Here is a 21,616-nt window from a genome sequence, read left to right on the forward strand (position 1 = left end):
TGTTACATTTTATTTCTTCTTTCTTTTCATTAGATCTGCTGCTTGTTCATGGCAGAATTGTTATTGGGAGACCGGGTGTCAGTCAACCTGAGCCAACCTATGGAGGGGGTGGAACAAAAATGAGGAAGCAGAGAGAGACAAATTGCAAATTGCAAAATCCTGTTTGCATCTCAGTTGGGAGCCACAGGGATTGTATCAGTGTGGTTTTACTTTTTATATTAGTTTAGCTCTGTGAGGAATAACGGGATAGTTTCAGTCAGCTGTCTATCCTCTATCGCCAGCAGTTCAACCAAACGGACGCTAAACTGGTGACTGCAGGAGTAGAGGAGAAGTGTGTTAATTGGAAGATAGGCATTATTGCACCAAGTTTTGAGTAAGGCCCTGCGTACCACCTGTTTTGAATTTGTACATGATGCAGGAGGCAGCAGGAAGTTGCTATACTGATAATGAGACAAATGAGTGCTTCCAAACTCTGACAAAGTAGCTCATAACATACATGTCTACGGTGGATTTTTATGAAGCAAACTCTTTGCAGATAAAGGATAATTCAAGCTTTTCATATAAATGTTGGTGAATTTGACATTGTTTAAATCTAGCTTTCTGTTTGGATGAATCAGCTGTCAATGAAAAATTCACCTAGTTACCAGTTACCACCTTGCTGGCAAGATGGACGCGGTCTGCATATGGTCAATGGAAGTGCTCGGAGCTTGCCACTGCATACAGAGGATCCACGTGGCACGTGCACACAGAGTGGTGTGCACCACCAACAATGGACAATCACATCTGGATGGAAGTCCTGTATGAAGTCCTGCCTACAGCACACTATAGACTAAGCGTCGCAGTCCTTCCCCCTTTCAGAACAACGAGTGGCCCAGGAAATGAAACCCAATGCATTTTTCCCATAGGCATTTCTTAAAGTATTTATTTAAAGACGGTTACGCTGCGGACAAAGCCAACTCGGATCGTGACAAATCATGACAATGAACACAATGTTTTGGGCCGATCAAATAAGAAGAAAAACAAAACAAATAGTGTTGTCTCCTGCCTTTATTTTCTTCTTTCTAATGATTTGATCGGCCCAAAATATTGTGTTCATTGTCGTGATTTGTCACGATCAGAGTTGGCTTTGTCCGCGGCGTAACCGTCTTTAAATAAATACTTTAAGAAATGCCTATGAGGAAAATGAACGGCGATTCATTTTCCGGGTCTCTCGAGGGGGCGATTGTGTTGGGTGATTCATGAGTAATGTGAGTTAACTTGGTGATCATGTAAAATAACAGTATAGCTGTACAATAGAGAGTATGCACATGCATGATTTTCCCAACAGGACACCCCCCCACCCCCCCCCCCCCCCCCCATCTAGCGCTCGTTGGAAATCACTCAACTGTCCTGCGTACCACCTGTTTCTAAATGTCACATAATGCAGGAGGCAGCAAAATGTTGTGTTATTGAAAACAAGCACTTCTTGGTGGATTTTCATGAAACAAAAACTTTGCAGATAAAGAGGATAATTCAAGCTTTTCGTACAGCTGCAATGTTGGTGAGTTTAACATTGTTTAATGCAATCAGACAGGACTTTTCTGTTTGGATGAATGGGCTGTCAAGGCCAGAAAGTAGTTTTTTGCCACTCAGTGGGCGTTCCCGCATAACTTCCAGGTACGATGATGTCACGCGCATACCCTCTATAAGCTATTAAACCGGGCCTCTTTGCACCTGATTTAAGTTATATGTAACATTCAACTAATCACAGGACACATGTCCTTCCTGATATTGTATTTTGTGGCCATTACCAGTTGAGAATTGAGTGAGTGGGCTACATGAGTATTTTCACATTTTAGTACTTTTACTTCTACATCTCAGAGGCAAATATTGTAGCCTACTTTTAATCCACTACAATTATTAGTTTTTTGTAGTTTTGATTATTATAAAGAATACAGTACATTAACCGTTTCAGCCCAATTTAAATGTAGCTGATCTGTACAATGAGTATTTGATGCCAATACTTTTGTACTCTTACTCAAGTATTTTTTTAACGCCAGACTTTTACTTGTAACATTATTAATAGTATTAACTACATTGGGGGTATTGATACTTTTATTTAAACAAAATTCCACAACTTGTTCATGTTCATATACCACTCCTCAAGGGTAGAGGGCATATATTCTGTCTTTCCTGGTCACCCTGTTTATAGCCTCCTGCCTAGCCTTAATTACCTCCTGCCGATTTGAGTCTGTACATTCAGTCTGTTTTTTAGACAATACTCTGGAACAATGCCAGTGGCCAGAAAGACTGCCAGTCTGCCACTGTGAACTCTTTATGTAGTGCCAATCTAGTTTAAGATGGGAGTTTACTCAGACAAAATGTACTTCTTCAGATATCAGGGGGGCGATTATTTGTGGTTATCACAGTGTTTTAAAAATAAATGGCAGCAAAAGCCTTTGTTTTCATAATGTGTCTAGATATTATCAAAGAGTGATGGTAATGATACTTTTTTTTAAATGTATTTACTTTTCCATTCATTGAGGCAAATAACACATTGGCACCATAGAGTTATATTGGCACACAGTGGATTTAAGCTAGGTGCCCCCCCCCCCCCCTCTCTCTCTCTGGGACATGAGATGTCAACTCTCTCATTATAATACCTCTAGAAACTTCTAAAAATAAAAAAGATACAATAGAAAAAAATACAATAGAATATTCAAGACGGGCCTACCACTAAGTACATGTGTTTCGTTGCTCTGCTCAGTAAAATATTGTCAGTAGTGCCACACACTAGCATTAAATTATGGACACACTTCGAAAAGTGTGGAAATGCTGCCACCACGTGGGGACATGTCACCATGACCAATCACGAATGGCCCACAACCGGTCACAGTTTTTCTTTTTCAGTCCTTCCTTACCATTACCAAGTAGGCCTACAAATTGGCTGCAATTTACAAATAATGTTGTAATTTACAAGACACTACATATTTGCGTGTGTATTGCAGTGGCCTGTTCAGAACATGAATGCAATACACGTATAAATACATATGTCTAAAACAAGTGTCACTCCGAGCTGAATCCCTCCCAGATGCTGATATTAACCAATCATCACGCTGTCCTCCTCGGCGTCAGCCGTCAGGCATTGTTTTGTTTCAGGCAACTTCTCCGCCAGCTAAATCTGTGCCACGCTTTAGAAACAATGCTAGTTAATTAGCATTATACATTCATTACGAGCAAGAAGAGAATACCTATCAACTGCGAAACCTACCCGTGTAAAAGTCTCTCATGCTGCATTGCCACTGCCACGTTACCAACAACAGGCCGAAGTTGGGGGTTACTTATAGTTGTCGCTATAAACTGATGTCTACTCTCTGTCTACTGTCTACTGAAGTGATGGAGACTCATGCCATGTAAGGAATTATTGTACTACTACTCCTTGACATTGTTAATATCTTTATCAGGACCAGGTTGAGATGGAATATAGTCAGAACAGTTGGCTTGGAACACGTACGTCAGTAATTCTCTGTTACATTATTATGCACAGATAGTTCTGTCAGTATTGTAGTGATTGACTGATTGAAAATGCACACAGTTTGTAGAGTTGGTACGTTTCAAACGAAAGCACAAGTCAATACAAAAACGGCTACGACTAAAACCAGAAAAAAGCACTAAACTTCTTTACATCAGGGTTCTCCATTTTCAATTCATCAGATACCAACCACCATGCAGTAATAAGTCACACAATTCAAAGCCTTTGTTATAATGTTGGTTTGCAGTGCACACAGTAAAATCCTCAGACTGTCTGGGAACCCAGATGTGTAACGAAATCCACTGTGGTTGCACTTGCATTTAATTGTCCCCAATGATGGTTTTCCTGTTGCATGCATGCAGCCATGCAGGGTCGCCCATGGTGACATTAATTGCTTGGGGTGGGCCTTCTTTTGGTTTGTAATGCGGTTCTCAAGGCAACCGAGCTGCTCCATTGAAGTCGTCTGCAGTGATTGAGGTCTGATCTGTGTGTGCAATCTCAACGTCTTTATGAATCCTGAATTCCTGATCGTTGCTAAACTTAAAAAAAATTGTCCCGTGCGAGGTGAGTTGGCATTGCTTGATTGCTAAGAAATGAAAGTTTTGTCGGTGTGTGTGTGTGTGTGTTCTCTACTACAGTTCACGTCTACTAGCTTGTCTTGTTAAGCAAGTCTTTGCTTGAGGAGTTGTGTAATAGCCTATTCAAATTTGGCATTGTTTCAAACAAAGCTGGAATTCCTGTTTGACACAGTACAGTAAAGGCAGAGTGTGATTTGACTTGATTGACGTAATGCAGTAATGTAATATACTTTCCATACCAACTTCTTTGTCTAATGGCCACAAGCTGGCAAATACCAAAATTCACCAGCAACATTCTCCCCAAATGAACAATATATTTTAATTACATTGCAGTGGATCATAGAGTAAATAACCCGTCAGCAATGGCCAACATTAACCAGTGAAAGCAAACATTTCCTGATTAGATTATTTATACTTGGGCAGCAGCCTTTATTTCAATTGATTTCCCCCCCCCCCCCCCCCCATTTACTTTCTTCATTGTTGTCAGGCAGCACATGGGTCACTGTGTGTGCACTGTGTGTGTGGCTGCGTGCTCTAAACCTATCTTCATACTTTACCTAAGAAGATTAGGTGCCATTGCTCAGCCACTAGGGAGCCAGGGAGGCCATCTTAAACAGCGTGTCATGGGATTATAATTCGGAGACTTTGCGGACACTAGAGCACCGCCGTTGATCTCAAAACAGGTGTTGTCAGACTGAGAAATGATGCAGTGTCCCTCGTGGCTGGCCGGGCTGAGACAGATTCTATGGCAGGGTATGGACCTGACAGGAGGAGACTGTCAGAAATGTTGAACACACACACACACACACACACACACACACACACACACACACACACACACACACACACACACACACACACACACACTATTTAACTTTCTACTCTCTCTGTCTCATCTATGCCCCCCTCCCCAGTGCCTTTCTCTCTGACTTACCCTTCTCATCAAGCTGTCTTTCTCTCTCTCTCTCTCTCTCTCTCTCTCTCTCCCTCCCCTCTGAACCCCATCCCACCTGTTGTCTCTAGACACATTGCTACTGTAGCTTGCATGAGGATTATGTGCTCCGCCTGCTGTCTTGTCTGTGGAGCTCTTCTCTTGTAGTGATGGGGCTCTGCTACCCTACTGCACCGGATGCACAGTAATGATCGCTGCCTGTTTACTCAGTGTTGTGTGAAGCCCCCTCCCAAAGGGGCTTAGGGTAGTCGAGTGTAAAACCCCCATCTCTCTGCTAAGACAAATCCTCAAGAGTTCCACTGTAGGGTTGGAAGGTGCAAGACAAAATAATGAAAGCGACAGGTGAGATTTTTTTTCTCCCCCTTTCCTTTTTTTTCTTTTCTTATTAAAATGTATTCTTAAATATAGTGGAGTAGAGATGTTCAGGGAAGTTACTTACGGGATGATCGAATGGTTTTAGCTTCTATGTGGATGATGATGATGATGATGATCTAGTCATCTAGTCAAAACAAGTAATAACTGTAGTGTAAACATGTCCTACACAGGCGTGTAGTCAACAAATCAAATCCTGGTACATCATTGAGCAGGACATGTATTTATTGACCCTAGGGACTACGGTGCAATGTTTAATCAAACTTATTTATATGATCAATTATACAAATCTAAAATCCATTTGAGTAAAATGACTTATTTATTTTCTCACATATTTGTACTTGTAGTGGCATATATGGATCGTAAAGTCCAATGGGACTGGCATCACTGTTGCGAAATCTTAAAAAAAAAAAAACTATCTACAAGCTTTGTATGAAATATTTTTTTCCCTTTTCATTTCCTCCCTATAATAAGGACACGCCAAAATATGGACATCAGGCTGAAAGCGTTTACCTTTTGCAGTGCACCCCTATTGGATCTTCATGGTCCATTTAGGAAATTGATTAGTTTAATTAACTGTTGCACTGTTACTGTGTGCTCTAAAATAATGCACTGCGTTGAGGTTGACTTTTTTTATGTACGTTTCTCATAGTTGTTTATCCGAGTCTGAGTAGCTATACTCTCTCATTGATTGTGATCTAGTTTAGATGCAGGGTGAGTCGAGCATCTATCCACCCAGCCTTAATGGAGAACCCTCACAGATTTGCTTATGAAAGGTTTGCAGGGGGAGCGTGAGCGTGTTGCTCGTCCCATTCTCCTAAGGGTTCTGTTTGTTCCAACCACAACAAAACATGCCTCTCTCTCTCTCTCTCCTCTCCTGTGTATGAAAGCCGCGCAGGAGGGAGCGTGAGCGTGTCGCTTGTGTGAACCACTGAGGGAGCTGTGTGTTCCCGTTCCTCTCTGCATGTGGGTGTTATTACTGTAGGTCCATGTGCGTGTTACATTTCAAAATAACTGCAGTGCAGAGGAAAACCTACACTGCTGCCATTGGTCTTGTGTGTCAGATAAGATCTACATTACAACCTATTTTAAGTTCAAGGACCCTGAACTTAGATCGAGACCATGGACCCCCAATTTGTACCATTTTGTTTTTAAGTCCCTGGGGGTCCCTGTGAAGTTAACTTTGAGAGTGTATTTATTTGCTCATCTTATCCATGGGGGTTCTCTGACCCTCCAGTGAGAACCAGCGATCTACAGTAAAGTTGTAGTTTATAATGTCCTTTTGTTAATCAGGGATATTATTGTGAGAGTAGCAAAGATGCACTGTAACCACTCTCCTTAATTAACATAAGTGCTGTGCCAGCTCTGTTACTTTCCTCAGCGTTGTTTGAACCCCTGAGAGTGTACAAATGTAACCAAATTGACACATACGGGTCCTTTTCATTCAAAGGTCTTGTTTTCTTTGAACCAACTCAAAGTGCTGAACCAGATATGGAACTAATATAATGGTGTGGCAGCCACAGTTCTCATGTGCAAGGCACCGAAACCCAGTTTCGGTGACTGATATTGGTTCAAAACAAAAGCCTGCCCTGTTCTCCTTTCTGCTGAAAATATTATTCATCGCGCTCTGTGGGAATGGCGCTTAGTTAAGACTTTAAAGAGTCTAGACGCACATTTTGGCGGCATTATGGACTTGTCATTCCATGATTGCTTTGACCTTAGGAACAGCAGGGATTTGTTACTGAGTGGATTGTAGAAATTGGGCAAAGCTGGAGACTTCAGCGACCAAGAAAGTTTAGCTGTGAGGTGTTTTATTGTACAGGGTTGGGTTGGAGCAAAGCATGCTGCTTGTGTTGTACTGTTGTTATGGTAGCTGCTACTGGAACCAGCCAGTGGTGGAAGAAGTACTGTAGCCCAGAGGTTAGAGAAACTAGCCTTTGATTAGAAGATTGGCCGTTTACTTTGAATCTATCCTGTAAACCAGATGGATCTGCCACAGGAAAAAATCTCTGGTGAGATTGGTCTGGCCGTTAGAAATAGAATTACATTTCGCTCACCCCAGAGTTGTGGGTGAGCCCACTATTCAAAGTAAGACTTTTTTGCTGTGACGTTTGAATCAGTTTGTAGTTCCAGACTAACATCTACGCAGTGATATTAGTCTGGCCATGCCAGGCTAGTTTGAATCTATAGATACATCTCAGCACGTAATGTTTGTTCCCCTTTCAGAAACTATATTGTTGCCCTTGCCCACATATCATCCATACCGTCGATGTGGTGGTAATGGCAGTGGGTATGAATTAACCCATTCTGACCTGAGATCAGATTCTAAAAATGTCTTCTACATCCTGACAGTTTTCTGAAAAAGCTATGTTTCTATGTCAGTCGTTCTTCGATTTTTCAAAAATAGCAGACCTACAAGCTCGTAGCGCGCCACTCGGTGGCGTGCTATGAGCTTGTAGATCTGCTATTTTTCAATAGCTAAAGCATAACATAGTGCTAATGCTAACACCAAAAGGGGTTCCCACCCAAAATGGGTAAGTGAGTGAGTGACTGAGTGAAAAGTGTAGCATGTATGCTCAACCCTCCCTTGATGGATAAATGTAAGCTTTAACTTGAACAGAAAACATTTAATTTTAACCAAAATATATAGTTTTACAGCAACTTAATTTGGATAATTATATAGAAGATCAAAGTTAACTTATACATATCTGCATGTATGTGTGTTTATATACACATAATATAGACTAATGGCTTCAGGAACAGAGGCAGGAGTTTTGATTCATAAGCATGGCCTTGAAATAACTAGTAGATTAGTTGATTCTTGCCCACAGTAGCAATTAATCTTTCATAAGGACTTCTAATTCCTCTTGTACAAAAATTGATGCACATTATTAAGGAATTCAATTCACATTCCTCTTGTTGGGAAAATTATGAAGGTATTATTAATGGGACATTAAGTGTGCTATGGGACACATGGTTACGCTAGGATGTATTTAGTGTGCTGTGCACTGCACACACATTAGCAGAGGAGAACAGCTAATGTGTGAGTACTGTAGGTGTAGGAGGAGACAGGCGGATCATTTCCTTTGTACTTTATTTATTACGCCATTACCATTAGAGCTTCACTCGGCTCCATTAATTCAGCAGAGCCACCTTCAATGTCTGTTGTTAATACACGTTAGTTCTTTGTTGTGTTTGTTTTGTTTCTCTGTGGTATTGTATCGTTTTGGTTCTTTTGTAGATTTTAACCATTTGTTGAGGTATAAATAGATTATTGGTACAGTATGTGGGGAGGATTTGTAATCCGATGAGATTGTTATCAGGCATGGTCTTGCATAAATGTCGTTCCACCTCCCATCGGCGGAGACATTGTTTTTGATGGGCGCTAGCCCCTCCTATGACATTACAGCTCCACACGTTGACGGTCAATTGTACATAAAACTGAAGAGTAATGGTGTGTGTGTGTGTGTGTGTGTGTGTTAAGAGCGTCCCTCACTTCACAAATCACACCAGTGTGAAGTTCACACTGGTGTGATTCTTTTTTTTTAATCGATTGACGATTTGGTTCTTGATATTACTATATAGACAACAGATAATATTACAGTACTAGGGTTATTATTGGTAATGTTTGTAAACACTGGAGTATGTTTTCATTTAGTGTAAATGTCCAAAAAGCATATCTTTGGTATGTATTCATATTTTGTCTATTGATACATACTGTAGTAATTAACCCTAGTTATTTGGATATTATTTTATTCCAGAAACTGTATCCAGAGATCTCTAAGGAGCTGACTGGTTCTCCCCAGGAATGAGGATCAAGTAATGCATTCTTCATTAATTCCCTCATCTGTATTGCTTAGTACCAATGACTGGCCGGCTAGCATGCCACTGCTGCCTATAAACATTTGAGCCATGGCTTTGCGGTCAGGCCTAAGTAGAGGGCCAAAACGGTCAGGCCAGTGTCTGTACCAGGCTAAAACTGGCAAGGACTGTGAGGTCTGACATTAATCATCGAAGGATAACGGAGAGAGAAGATGGAGACTGGAGGGAATAACACCACAGCGGGAGTTGTGTACTGGACCCCTGCACCACAGCGCATCTCGCCCAGCAGCTCTCTTGGATCAGAGGGGGACTGGGAGGACGAGGACGAAGAGATGAACGCAGGGAAAGAGGACGACTTTCAAAGCCAGATGGATGAGAACGGCATCATAGGACTCGGGGAGGCATTCGAGGATATGGAATTGGCTGGTGATTGTGATGGAGGACGTGGGCCACCCTGGTCTGCCGGAGGCCACAGTCCAGGAGATGGCTCTCCTGGTGGGGGAGATGAGTCCAGTATGCCCCCGGAGAGGGCAACTCATGGCCTGAATGACCTGCAGGACTCTGAAACGCTGTCCCACACTGAGCCACTAGAGGACGACACACTAACACAATCACTGTGTGAGTTTTCATTTATATTATATTTTTTTATATGCAACATATTACCACGTTTTTATAGCTACAGTATGTTTGTTTTAGGTTGTTTCAGTCAACAAGTATTTCTTGATCGCCTTTGACAGTCCAGTTTAGGCCCTCAGGCCCATCAGAAGTAGCTATTGTTTCACTGTGCCAACACAATCTTTTTGAGTTGACAAAAACATTAAGACGTAAAGGGGGGCCTCAGTTTGGGAATGCAGAGGCATTATGTAGCCAGTTCACTTGCCGTGGGCACTCGCTCCCCTACTGTCTTGCTCGGGTGTGACCTCACAAGCCTCAAGGCATCGATGTTGGCGTGCCACCATGTTTTGGAATAATGAGAAAACTAAAAATGATGGGGCCATCGTTAAATTCACATACATACACATACACAATACTTTGTGCATCCCATATATATATATATATATATATATATATATATATAGTAATTATAATATAATAAGAAACTAAATGCTATGAAGATATTATTAACCCATTTTGGTCGGGAACCCCTTTTGGTGTTTTAAACATTATATAATTTAGCTATTGAAAAATAGCAGATATACGAGCTTGTAGGTCTGCTATTTTTGAAGAATCGTAAAAATGTGGCGCAAATCTTTGAATATATATTCTTTCAAAGTGAATGTTTTTAACTCGGGTCTAAATGGGTTAATACTATTGTATGTTGTAGAGTGGTAAAAAAAATGTCAATGGGGCATGGCTAAATGTATGTGAACTTGCCATTTTCCTCCATTCATTTCTGTTGCAGATGACGATGTGGCCGGTGGCATGGAGGTGTGGCCAGAAGATGAAGAGCTGCGACGGATGCAGGAAGAAGACGAACGGAGATTCCTGATCCAGAGACAGAGCATGGAATATCTGCCAGAGAGAGACAAACAGCTGGACATGACGGAGGAGGAGAATGACGGAGACGAGAGGCAGAAGGAGACGAGGAAGAAAGATAAACATGCTGGAATCTCTGGCCCAAGAAGCACGACTGACCTTGAGAGTAGCAACAGCTTCACTGAACGCAGCTTTGACAGCAGTGACAGTTGGAGGTTTAGCAGAGGAAGTTCTCCCTCTGACCAGTTAAACTTAGAGGCAAATGGACCCAACAAACCAAACCGTGAAAGTAAACCACAAAACGCAATTGAGCCTCAGTATGGCAACCGCTCGACCTCCTCCGAGGCCCCCTCTCCTCCGAGAGCATGCACTCTTCCCCACCTGCTGCACTTTTCCGCTGGCGAGCTAGCCGAGGCCGAGGGGATCGAAGCCGAGCTGTTCCCAGACGCAGGTCTCACGGAAAGCCTTCCCGAGTCCTGTAGCAGCCGCGTGAGCCACGCCCACAAGCCCCATTGGCCACATGAACCAGAGGCACGGGCAGCAGCCATGAACTCTGCTGAACTGGGGATGGCATGTCATCAGAACACGGCGGGGAGTGGGCCTGCGGGAGGATGTGAAAAGTCAAATGTGAAGAACTGTAAACGGCCCACTCCCTCACCAAGGAAGACGAGGCAGCACTCTTCTGAAGCCACGCCGTCGAGGATTCCTTCCCCTAATAAAGCCTGGGTAACCTCCACTGAGGCCAAATATCACACAAGCCCAGACAGAGGTCTGACGACCCCCACCAGGACTCAAATCGGTACCCCTGATGTATATGATGCCAGGTAAAGTTGTATAACCAATTACACGTGATCACATGCACGTTGAGTATGGAGGAAAAATAGAAAGCTGCACAACGTAAATAACGCTCCACAAACACCTTTTAAATAGACGTTTCAATCCTGTTAAGGATCGTTGTCAGGTCAATAGAGATATTTGACGGGATCGAAACATTGTCTATGTCCTGTCCTGATATGCTGAATTGGAGTTTTACGGTTTAGTTTAGATTTTATGGCTCAGGAGGGTGACGCGGACGTCTTTGTATCGAAATGTTTCCAGTTCTATCCCCAGCTCCTCCTTGTCTCGTGTCGAGGTATTCTTGAGCAAGGCACTTAAACCCACAACTGCTCTCGATGAGGAAGTTGCTGCCTTGCATGGTTTCCGTGGTCTGTGTGTGAATGGGTGAATGTAACGCACATTGTATCACCGTTTGTTTTCTCCCCCCAGGAGAGGGCCTTTGAGTTACCGTACACCCGATTTCTCCAAGGTGGAACCCAAGGTCCATTTCCCCAAAAGTGGATACACGCCCCCCAAGAGCAGGAACTCTCCCGAGAAGAGGCCGCTGTCATTGGAGCGCCCCCTAGTTTTCAAGTCCCCTGCTGATATTGTGAAAGAAGTCCTGTTTAGCAGCACAGATGGACCACATATGCCACGTCCCGATATGACCGGTGCCCCCAACTCCACTGTGCCACACGACTTTAGATGCCCTCAGCAAGCCACCACACTGGTACAGCAGCTACAGGTACTAGTAGACTAAAGGATGATCCCCTTCAATTTATAACGTTGATTATAGAGTCATGGGAACAATATACTTTTGTGATATAAGCACAAGAAAATGAGTTAAAGGAGTGGTTTTCAACCAGTGGTCCGGGGAATGGTCCTTGAGGGTGTTCCAGGTGGTCCCCAGCTAATTGATAACCAAATAGAGTTGATAACCAAATGGACCCTTTAACTCTAGAGAGTGTAAGAAAAGTACGCTCAAGTGTTAAATTATAGTTAAACATCTGTATTACTTAGAAGTCTAAGAAGTCTACACAATAGAGAATGTAGAAAATGTGTTTGCCTGTTATCTCTCGAATGGTACCACATTAATACAGCATGGAATTGTGGTATTTCACGAAGCAGGATTCGACAGTTTGTCCGAAAATTTTGTAAAAGACGATGTGTTCTGGAAATACTGACATAAACCTGTAATTGGGTAAGTTGCGCAAGCATAAATTACACTTATTCAACTCTGTCGCCTCCATTCTTCCTTCTGTATGTTCCTGTCTCTTTCCCACCCCTTGTAGGAGGACTACAACAGACTGCTGACTAAGTTTGCGGAGGCAGAGAACACCATTGATCGTCTGCGGCTGGAAGCAAAGGTATTTCATTTTGGCCATCAATTGATGTGTTACAGGGTTGGTTTCCATTAAGAATAAATACATGTGGGACTAGCAAACGGAACATTTATTTCTCACAATCGGCCGATACCTGCGCAAGGGGAACATTTTAATATTTCCAAAATTATTATGTCAAGACCCATGTCAAACTGTTCCCGCGTGTGTGTGTGTGTGTGTGGGGAGGAAGGGGAGAACTTTTAGGCCTGTCACAAAGATGCAAAACAACATTATTCAATATATCTGATTGACTTTTATACCACTTAAATGGTAAAAAAGGTAAATTGCCGATCACCGATGGAGCCATTTGGAGTGAAACTCAGAGCACCTCTAGTTGCTGGGATAGAGAGTGGGGCCTCCCCCAGCCTGGGGAGCCTTCCTAGTTCTTCCCCCCATGACCGACACCAGCCTGGGGGAGATCAGTGCACAGATGAGGTCACTTTTCTAATTCTTCCTCATGTCCTGAACTCCTGACGGCTGCACGTTATCACTGACACAGTCCTGGTTAGGCTACCCAGCCTGGGCGTCGGTGATCTTTTTTTTTTTTTTTTTGTTTTTTTTTTGAAGATATTTTCTGCGGCTTACACCTTTTATCGATTTTTGAAGGGACAGACAGTAGGCTGACAGGAAACGGGAGAGAGATGGGGGATGACATGCAGTAAAGGCCGTGTCGGGCTCGGGAGTCGAACCCGCGGCACACTGCGACTGGATTACCAGTCAGGTGCCCAGACCGTTACGCCACGGCCTGGGCCGTCGGTGATCTTTTTGAGCGTACTTTTCTAGTCTTGCTCTATTGTATTGTCTATTTGTAGCGTATTTCCGGATGCGCCCCTTCGATTTATCAAAAATAGCAAGCCGCTATGAGCTTGTAGATCTGCTATTTTTCAATAGCTAAAGCATAACATAATGCTAACACCAAAAGGGGTTCCCGCCCAAAATGGGTTAACATCACTGGATTACTAATGTTTTTGAGCGGTGCTAGCCCCTCCTATGCCCAGCTTTGTGTGTACCCCATAGCGATGATTTGATTGGCTGAGCAACCCATAGCGATGATTTGATTGGCTGAGTAACGAACTGTACGTATTGAGTATACTAAGTGAGGACAGAAACGTGAGGACGCCAAAAGTGATTAATTTGCCGGACTGGAATTTAAAAGTGAGGACAGCTAAGTGAGGATGCCAATTGTGATTGGCTGGAATGAGATGATGTATGCTGATAAGAGTGCCCCTCACTTCACACAGGTGTGATTTTCTTTATAGGGGTCGTATGCCATCAATACCATGCGTATAATATACTGTTGTTTTCAGGGAGGATTCCAAACATGAAATCCTCATTCATGACCTTTTCTTGTTTGTTTCCTCTAGGTGAACCTTTACTCTGACCCTCCAAAACCCAGCCACTTGGTCCAATCAGGACTGACCCAGGAGGGGTCTAAGGTCATGACATTGAACATCCCCCGGACTCAGAGAGCTGAGATCGGCCCAAATCAACTCGGTAAGCTCTGAGAATCATCAAGTACATAAGGCCCGGTTTGAGTCATTGCGAAGACGCAATAAATGTTATATACAATTACATCATCATGAACTGTGTTCATTATTTTCAGTTGGAATGCATTCCAGTTAACAATAGAATTATAACACCAACACTGTGAAAACTTGGGATCTAATTGACCTGCCTTTGATCACCTTTTAACACACACATTTGTTTTTACATATGTCATTTGTGATGAAGCCAACTGTTTTTATTTCCTAAGCTTGTTCATTCTCTGCTCCTTCAGCAGGACTGTCTCCTGCTCGCCCCTCCTCTGCAACCTCTACCTCCTCCAGAAGAAGCTTGGCCTCTCAGGCGGGACGGCACCCCACCAGAACTCTCATCAAACGGGCTGACGGCTTTCTCCAGAAGGTAAGTGGCAACTTACAATATTCTATATAATAACTACAATATCGTTGCTGTCGGGCTACGGCAGAAATAATTTTATGTCCAAATTGGTTACATTCTGGGTAAAAAAAACAACAGTGGATCCTTAAAGTTTATACATTTCATCGATTTAAATATTCATAAAACCCACAGAAAGACTTAACCACTTTCAACTTGGTGTCCCTATTTTGGGCATGTCATTTTATGCAAAAACCTTGACATTTTCTAATTTGAAAATTGCAGCATTGTGAGCTTGTAGATCAGTTACTATTGTTGCGTGACACTGGCATACGATGAAGGATAAAAATAATGCGTTAATGGAAGAACTATGAAAAAGATGAAGTATGGAGATAAAAGGTTTCTGTCCGACAGTGTAGATATTTTACATCGGTAGAGATTCAGAAATTGTGTGTGCGCGACTGCATGTGTATGCACGTATATGCACCTTATTTATAAAGAAAAAAAGAAACGTTTTGGTCTTGCATTGGTCTACGAGCCATACCAATAAATATTTTAAAGGTCTCACAGTTAGGTTTGATGTTAGGTTTGATGAAGTCCTTTTGTGTTTATTGTTCAGGTGCAGGCGTTTGAGGACCTCCTCAAGAGTGGGAAATGCAAACCCTTTGAACAAATGACGGTAATGATACCCTTTCACTCAAGTCAAAGTCTATAATCCTTTAACCACTTAAGGCCTATTTTATGCTTTGGCTCTTCGAAAATAGGCCATCTACAAGTTCACATCGTGGTACTTTGTAAGCTTGTGGTTCGGCTATTTTTGAAAAATGTAGAAAATGTTTGAATAATTGTGAGCAAGCGGTGCCTCCCCTTCACCAAAGCAACCTTCTGTTCCACCCTCCAGCATCTCTCCCAACTGGCCGAGGGACTCAGCTCTTTAGAAAGAGGTTACCTGGCAGCTAGAGATGAACACAGGCTCCTCCGGTGTAGAGGGGCTGAGATGGGCTCCTTTGACCCAAATAGGTGAGACTGATTTCCAAGGATGGGTACTCTCACATAGTCAGACAAGCAGAGATCTCTGCATACTGATATCTAAATTGAGTGTGCTAAATCTGGGTGGATTGGTCCTTCTTAATCGGGACGAGATCAGGATTTGTTTTCAAAGCAGTGAGAAAATGTTGTTTAGCGCTGGCTTTCTCCGCCGTTGAAGCACATTTAAGTTAGCATGAGGCAGACATCTCTGATCGTATGGCTAAATGAGGCTATAGCACGGATGTACTTTCAATGGGGCTGATTTTAAGTTAATGCTTTGACTTCAGTGGATTTATCCTAGTGTGTGTGTGTGTGTGTGTGTTTGTGTGTGTCAGGGAGTTGGAGGGATTTATCTTCCAGTGTGGGATGCGTGTGGACGACTTTAAGGAGCAGCTGGAGCATGTAGGACAGGACTGGCCCATCTCCCAGGCACCTCCCTCCCCTCCTCCTCACCCAACTCCTCTGTCCACGCCCACCACACCCCGAGAACCCATGCCACAACCAGAGGTACCACACTGTATATCTGACTTTAATCCCTGCTTCAGGTGTGTGTTTAAAAATGTTTATGGCATGTGTATAATATAAATTATATATTTTCAGTATTTTTGTTTTTAAGGATTAGACAGGATTAGAGCATTTGAAGTGATCAAACTAGCAATAGGTTTAGAACCATCTTCCATACGACCCTAATGGTCTCGCAACGGATATTTCATAAATGCCTCAGTCTGTGATTTGTTTTTCACCTGGTCGGCAGCATCATGTAGCACAGCAGGACAATATTACTTCATGCTTTCTCCTTCCTGGTGTTTTTTCCAGAGCCCAGTGCGGCCTGTGCCTGAGGAGGCACGGGTGGTGGGGGTGGAGGTGAGCTCAGCCAGCGGAGAGAGTGATGGAGAGGATGGAGGAATGGTGGGAGAGGATGAGGAGGAGGAGGAGGAGGCGTCGCCGCCACATTTCTTCCTCAGGCCCCTCGACAGCGAGAACAGACTTGCTGGGCAAGACTTTTACACACTATTTGACCAGTGAGCCATTTCCTTTTTTAAATGCAGTGTGTACAAATGTAATATACTAGAGCCTTTGGAGTGCTCACGTCTAGAGTCACCCGTCAAAAAACACCAAACAAACAAAACAAATCGGTTTCCGATCATCCACCTGTAACCCAACATGCCTTGCACCGCGTCGACGCACGTGTCACGTGATCGGTCGTAGCCAATCGGAAGAAGGAAATGCAGCAGTCCAGTTCCTGTTTCTGCGCCGTTTTAAAAGCCTTTTTCTCTGATTGTAGGCTGCATCTGCGTTGATAGAACAGAATGCGGACGTTCTGGGATCATTTCTGACGTTATGCTGTGACGAGGTTACAATGGTAACGCTTCTGAAGAACATTTCCATGGCTGGAACATGGAAATTAAGAGTTTACATAGTACACATAGTACATGCATAAACTTTCCATAATGATTATATCTGGTTTCAGTATTCATTTATGATGTATTTTCTGTATTATTAAGGTTATTGTAGCGGCCAATTTGTATTGGGGGTGGGGAGGTGGGCGGGGCGGGGGGCACGAGACATGGCCAAATCATTTCCGGGGGTCCCCAGCCAAAAACGTTGAGAAGCCCTGGTATAGACGGACGGAGTGAGTAATGGCGGCTTTCAGAAACGGAAGCGGGCTCGATGCTAGGGGGACGGGGTACTTGCTAGTGGAATGAGGTGCTATTGGCGAAATTAAAGTAAATAAAATAATGCAAACACATTGAAGGTGGTGAAAGGAGTCTACGTTAGAGTTCTCATCGAGCCCGAAATTTGAGGCCCGGCCCGGCCCTAACTGGGTCAGCCCGAAGCCCGGCCCAGCCCGGCCCTAAAAAATACCAAACGCCAAAAAAAGAACGCCACTTTAATGCATGCAGCGCAGCAGCATGCGCCGTCAGTGAACCACTGACGGCGCGTGCTGCTGCGCTGGCCATGCATTAAAGTGGTGTTCTTTTTTTTCTTTCAGTGTGTGTCTGTGTGAGAGTGAGAACGGAGTTCAATGGACTTATCGCCGAAATAAAGGATTTATGCTCACGACTGTTAATGTACCATTTCCATATCATTCTAATGGATTCCATTTCCAGTGGTGGTGACTGGTGAGTAGCTCCCCGTTTCCTCTGAAGTGAAGCTATGTCCAAGACCCCAAGTATCGTCCCCGTTCGGTGTCCAAAAGAACAAACATAGCCTACAAACCATCCACGCACCCGCTCATGGCGTGTCTCGACAGCTTAGAGATCTCTTATTTTAAATCGGGCACATATAACGAGGAGCGCCGCTGCCGCACCGAGGGACGGTGGTTATAATACTAATCATTTTGTAAATCAAATAGCCTGTAGCCTGCAGTGGACTGTAACATTGCGTGGTCAGATCATACGCTACAGAATTATATGGATGGTTGGTGACTATATGACGTTGATTAGGCCTAATGATTAGGTTATTCATCGCAGCCAGCTGGGTTTAACGAGATGGCTCAGTGCAACTGTTTTTGTCATGTTGCAGTCTATCGTGTGATAATCCGATTGATTTATAAAACATTTAGCATTATGAACTGAAGCTCATTTGGTGCGCCGCAAAACAGAGGCCAGCCAGCGGTATAAACATTAAACAACCACCCCACCGTTCACTTCTCTCTGCCTGCGCAGTCAGAAATCCATTCCAAGCCCCCCGCCTCCACTCCTCCGTCTTCCTCCTGTCACAAGTGAATCGCCATAGCGCAGCCCTCTTCATAATAAATACATACTTGTAGGCTATATAGCCTACACATTACACAAATAACAGAATTGCTATTTTTATTATAATAACATTTTTGAAAAAAGAAGAAAAAAAAAATCACGGAAAATCACAGAGCCCGAGGCCCGGCCCGCCCCGACTAATTAGCATATTTTTTGGGCCCGGCCCGGCCCTAAAATGTAGGGCCGGGCCAGGTCGGGTTCGGGCAGAAAATGAGAACTCTAGTCTACGTTGGTGCCAGAGCACAGATCAATGTCGCGCGAGGGGCATGGAGGCGCGCGGAGTGCCATCGCGTGTGGAGATAGAACTGGTAGAATGCAGAAGGGAAGCCAGTGACATATCGGGACCAGAAAGCACAGTCGGGAACGGCAATTTACCTACGACGTCACAGTGTATGACAGGGGTCCTCAACTAGAAATGATGAAGGTCCACAAATATCTTTTTGAATAAGACCGAGGTCCGGTCCCATGCGCGGCGTCCATCGGAGAGCGGGGCTCTATGCCCGTTTAGTATGGTCAAGCCAAGCTTATACAAATCAGATCCCCTTCCACTGCGCGCGCGCATAGCGCGCGCCAGAATTTTGGGGGCCCTTGGGGGACATTTTGGGGGCCTTTGCAGCAATTTCACATGAGAAATGTACCATCTGATGTTATTTATATTATTAACTTCTTCCCTCCATTAACATAAGAAACACAATGTAGTTGTGCTGCAGCAACACTGCCTGAATTGAATTGAAATTGACTGTGGCTGGCCTGGCCTGAGCTTAGGAGAGATTTTTTATTTATTTTATATAATTTGCCTAGGGTCCGCAGAGAGGTGGTCCGCGGTCCGGTCGTGGACCGCGGTCCGCCAGTTGAGGACCTCTGGTGTATGACTTGGTGACCTGAACTTGTGGGAGTGAAGACAAACGCAGGTTTACAGCTGTGGACAGTATTTATCACATAACACATTTCATCTGAACGATTCTTTGTCTTCTCCAGCCACCAAAGCTTCAACGAACTCCCCCAAATCCAGGATCAGAATCTCAGGGAGGGTGTCACCATCTCACCTGGTTTAGGAGCTGATGTGCAGCCAACAGGAGCAGGGACAGAGGGACACCGGCAAAGAACAAAAGATGGGGAAGGCAACTCACTGAGGTTAGGCAAAGGACCTGGGAACCAAACGTACAAAAACGTATGTTATAATGAAGATTATCAGATCTACAAGCTACAATATGTTGCATGTGCGCTTAATCATAAATATGCAATATTTTTGTATGGATTGTTTTATATTTGTTTTTCTGTAGGTTTGATTTGATTTTGATAAATGGGTCCTACTGACCCATTGTTTGGGAACCATGTGTTGAATTAATTACAATGCAATCGGATTCAAAAGGTTTTCTCTCTTCCACAGACCACCCAGGTCAAGTCTCCAAGGTTCCTGTAAAGTGTCACCGCCCAAACCTAGGACCAGCAAATCAAATCCACCCTCTCCCAGAGCCAACGACCAATCCCCTGCATTTGCTGCTCATCTGTCCAATGGCAGGAGAAGGTCAGAGGTCAGGAAGATTCACAGCAGCAGTCTGACCAGTCTCGGGGAGAGCAGTGTGTCAGAGAGGAGGGGCTCCAAGCTCCAACCTGGCCCCAGGAGGGTGCTTTCTCAGGTCAGTTATACAGTCGGGATCCTTTATTCAAGTTCCTTAACCATTCTCCGTAAACGGTCAGATTCCTCAACGCTTCCCTGGGTTAAGCGATTCCTACAATATATGTTTTACAATTTCTTTAAATAAACACAGTATTGTGAGTTTAGTGAATGATGATGTTGCAGCGCAACAGCAGTAGCTGCGGATTGATACCACTTCAAACTGGTGTCTTTGTCCCAACCCATAGACCAATCAGAAGCCTAAGGTCGATTCTCGGCTTTGGCATGTCCCGCCTACCTTGGATATAGGAGACTTTCCAGACTGAGTAGCGAAGAGTCAAAACAAATAATCACAGAACACAGGCTGGAAACCAGTTGCTGGCAGAAACTTCTTACCTCTTACACCAAATACATTTGTAGTCTTTTTTTGCATTATTCTAATTTAGGGGGGCGTGGTAACCTATTGATAGATTATCAGTCATTTTGGGCCAAGGTGCGCTGATTTGCTTTAATGCCTTTCATTACACAGTAGGTTGAGACATTTTTGAGTGGTGCAACCACTCCTACAACCAGCAATGTCCGTGTCTACCTACACTGTGTCATGAGCACGAGTATGACTTATTAGTACCAGTAGGGGGCGCCATAAACATAGAGGGATAGTGCTGCTAATGAGAGAGAGAGCGATAGAGAGAGAGAGAGGTGATCTACGTAACTTCACATATGAGTAAACTATGGCACCAATACTTGTTTCAGATGTTTGGTATATGTATTTATTACATTTGAGAAAGATAGATTGTGTGTTGCCAAAATCAATAGAACACATTTTATAAGCAAAAACAGCAGCAAACGTTTTTTAGTTATACACTTTTATATACATATCTGGCTTGTGACAAAATACTGCAGGATATTATGCGGAGAACTTTTAACCCAAAGTCCAGAAGGGTATTGTCTATGCAAAAATGCATTGAAATAGTAGTGCCAAAGACATGGGAAAGAAAATCATTTTCTAGGCACTTTTTCTTGGGTCGCAGCACGGCATAAAAAGGTGATTAGATTGTGATCTACCAGTAGATCACAAAGGCTGTGCAGGTAGAAGATCACATGACATGCCCCTAAGAAATTGTAAAAACATATTTATAAAATAAAAATAGCAATGCTTTTGTTTTCAAGAGTGTTGCTCGCAAAAGAAATTGTATTATAAAGTTACATAAAAATGTGCGAGACAAAGAACCCGAAAACCTACCACTTTAATACAGATTGGGAGCAAGGCATTTGTTGGCTGGGTAGATCTTGTTCAGCTGGTCATTTTTTAAAGTAGATCTCAAGTCAAAGGTGTGGGCACCCCTGTCTTACAATATATCAATATCTAAACTTGTTGAGTTTTCCCTTACAATAATGCCCTACTTGACCATACTGCAGCGTCACA

General features: G+C 43.4%; 1 protein-coding gene across 4 annotated transcripts in view; it reads left to right on the plus strand.

The window, feature by feature from the left end:
- Positions 1-3,183: 3,183 nt before the first annotated feature.
- akna (AT-hook transcription factor) overlaps positions 3,184-21,616 on the plus strand; it is a 29,026-nt gene continuing 10,593 nt past the window's right edge. Inside the window, exons 1-14 of one of the 4 annotated variants that reach the window (XM_083793580.1) lie at positions 3,184-3,392; positions 4,655-4,772; positions 9,175-9,853; positions 10,638-11,535; positions 11,978-12,272; positions 12,820-12,894; positions 14,274-14,403; positions 14,687-14,811; positions 15,404-15,463; positions 15,686-15,804; positions 16,149-16,320; positions 16,630-16,835; positions 19,551-19,706; positions 19,963-20,212. In XM_083793580.1, coding sequence (XP_083649706.1) covers positions 9,448-9,853; positions 10,638-11,535; positions 11,978-12,272; positions 12,820-12,894; positions 14,274-14,403; positions 14,687-14,811; positions 15,404-15,463; positions 15,686-15,804; positions 16,149-16,320; positions 16,630-16,835; positions 19,551-19,706; positions 19,963-20,212 — 2,892 coding nt within the window. In that variant the 5' untranslated portion in view covers positions 3,184-3,392; positions 4,655-4,772; positions 9,175-9,447. Of the gene's footprint in view, positions 3,393-4,654; positions 4,773-5,256; positions 5,384-9,174; positions 9,854-10,637; positions 11,536-11,977; positions 12,273-12,819; positions 12,895-14,273; positions 14,404-14,686; positions 14,812-15,403; positions 15,464-15,685; positions 15,805-16,148; positions 16,321-16,629; positions 16,836-19,550; positions 19,707-19,962; positions 20,213-21,616 lie in introns of those variants that run through there. The other 3 variants (XM_083793583.1, XM_083793581.1, XM_083793582.1) reach the window with 3 other exon arrangements.

The sequence above is a fragment of the Protomyctophum parallelum genome, assembly GCF_964188405.1.
Source record: "Protomyctophum parallelum genome assembly, chromosome: 21".
Lineage (NCBI taxonomy): Eukaryota > Metazoa > Chordata > Actinopteri > Myctophiformes > Myctophidae > Protomyctophum > Protomyctophum parallelum.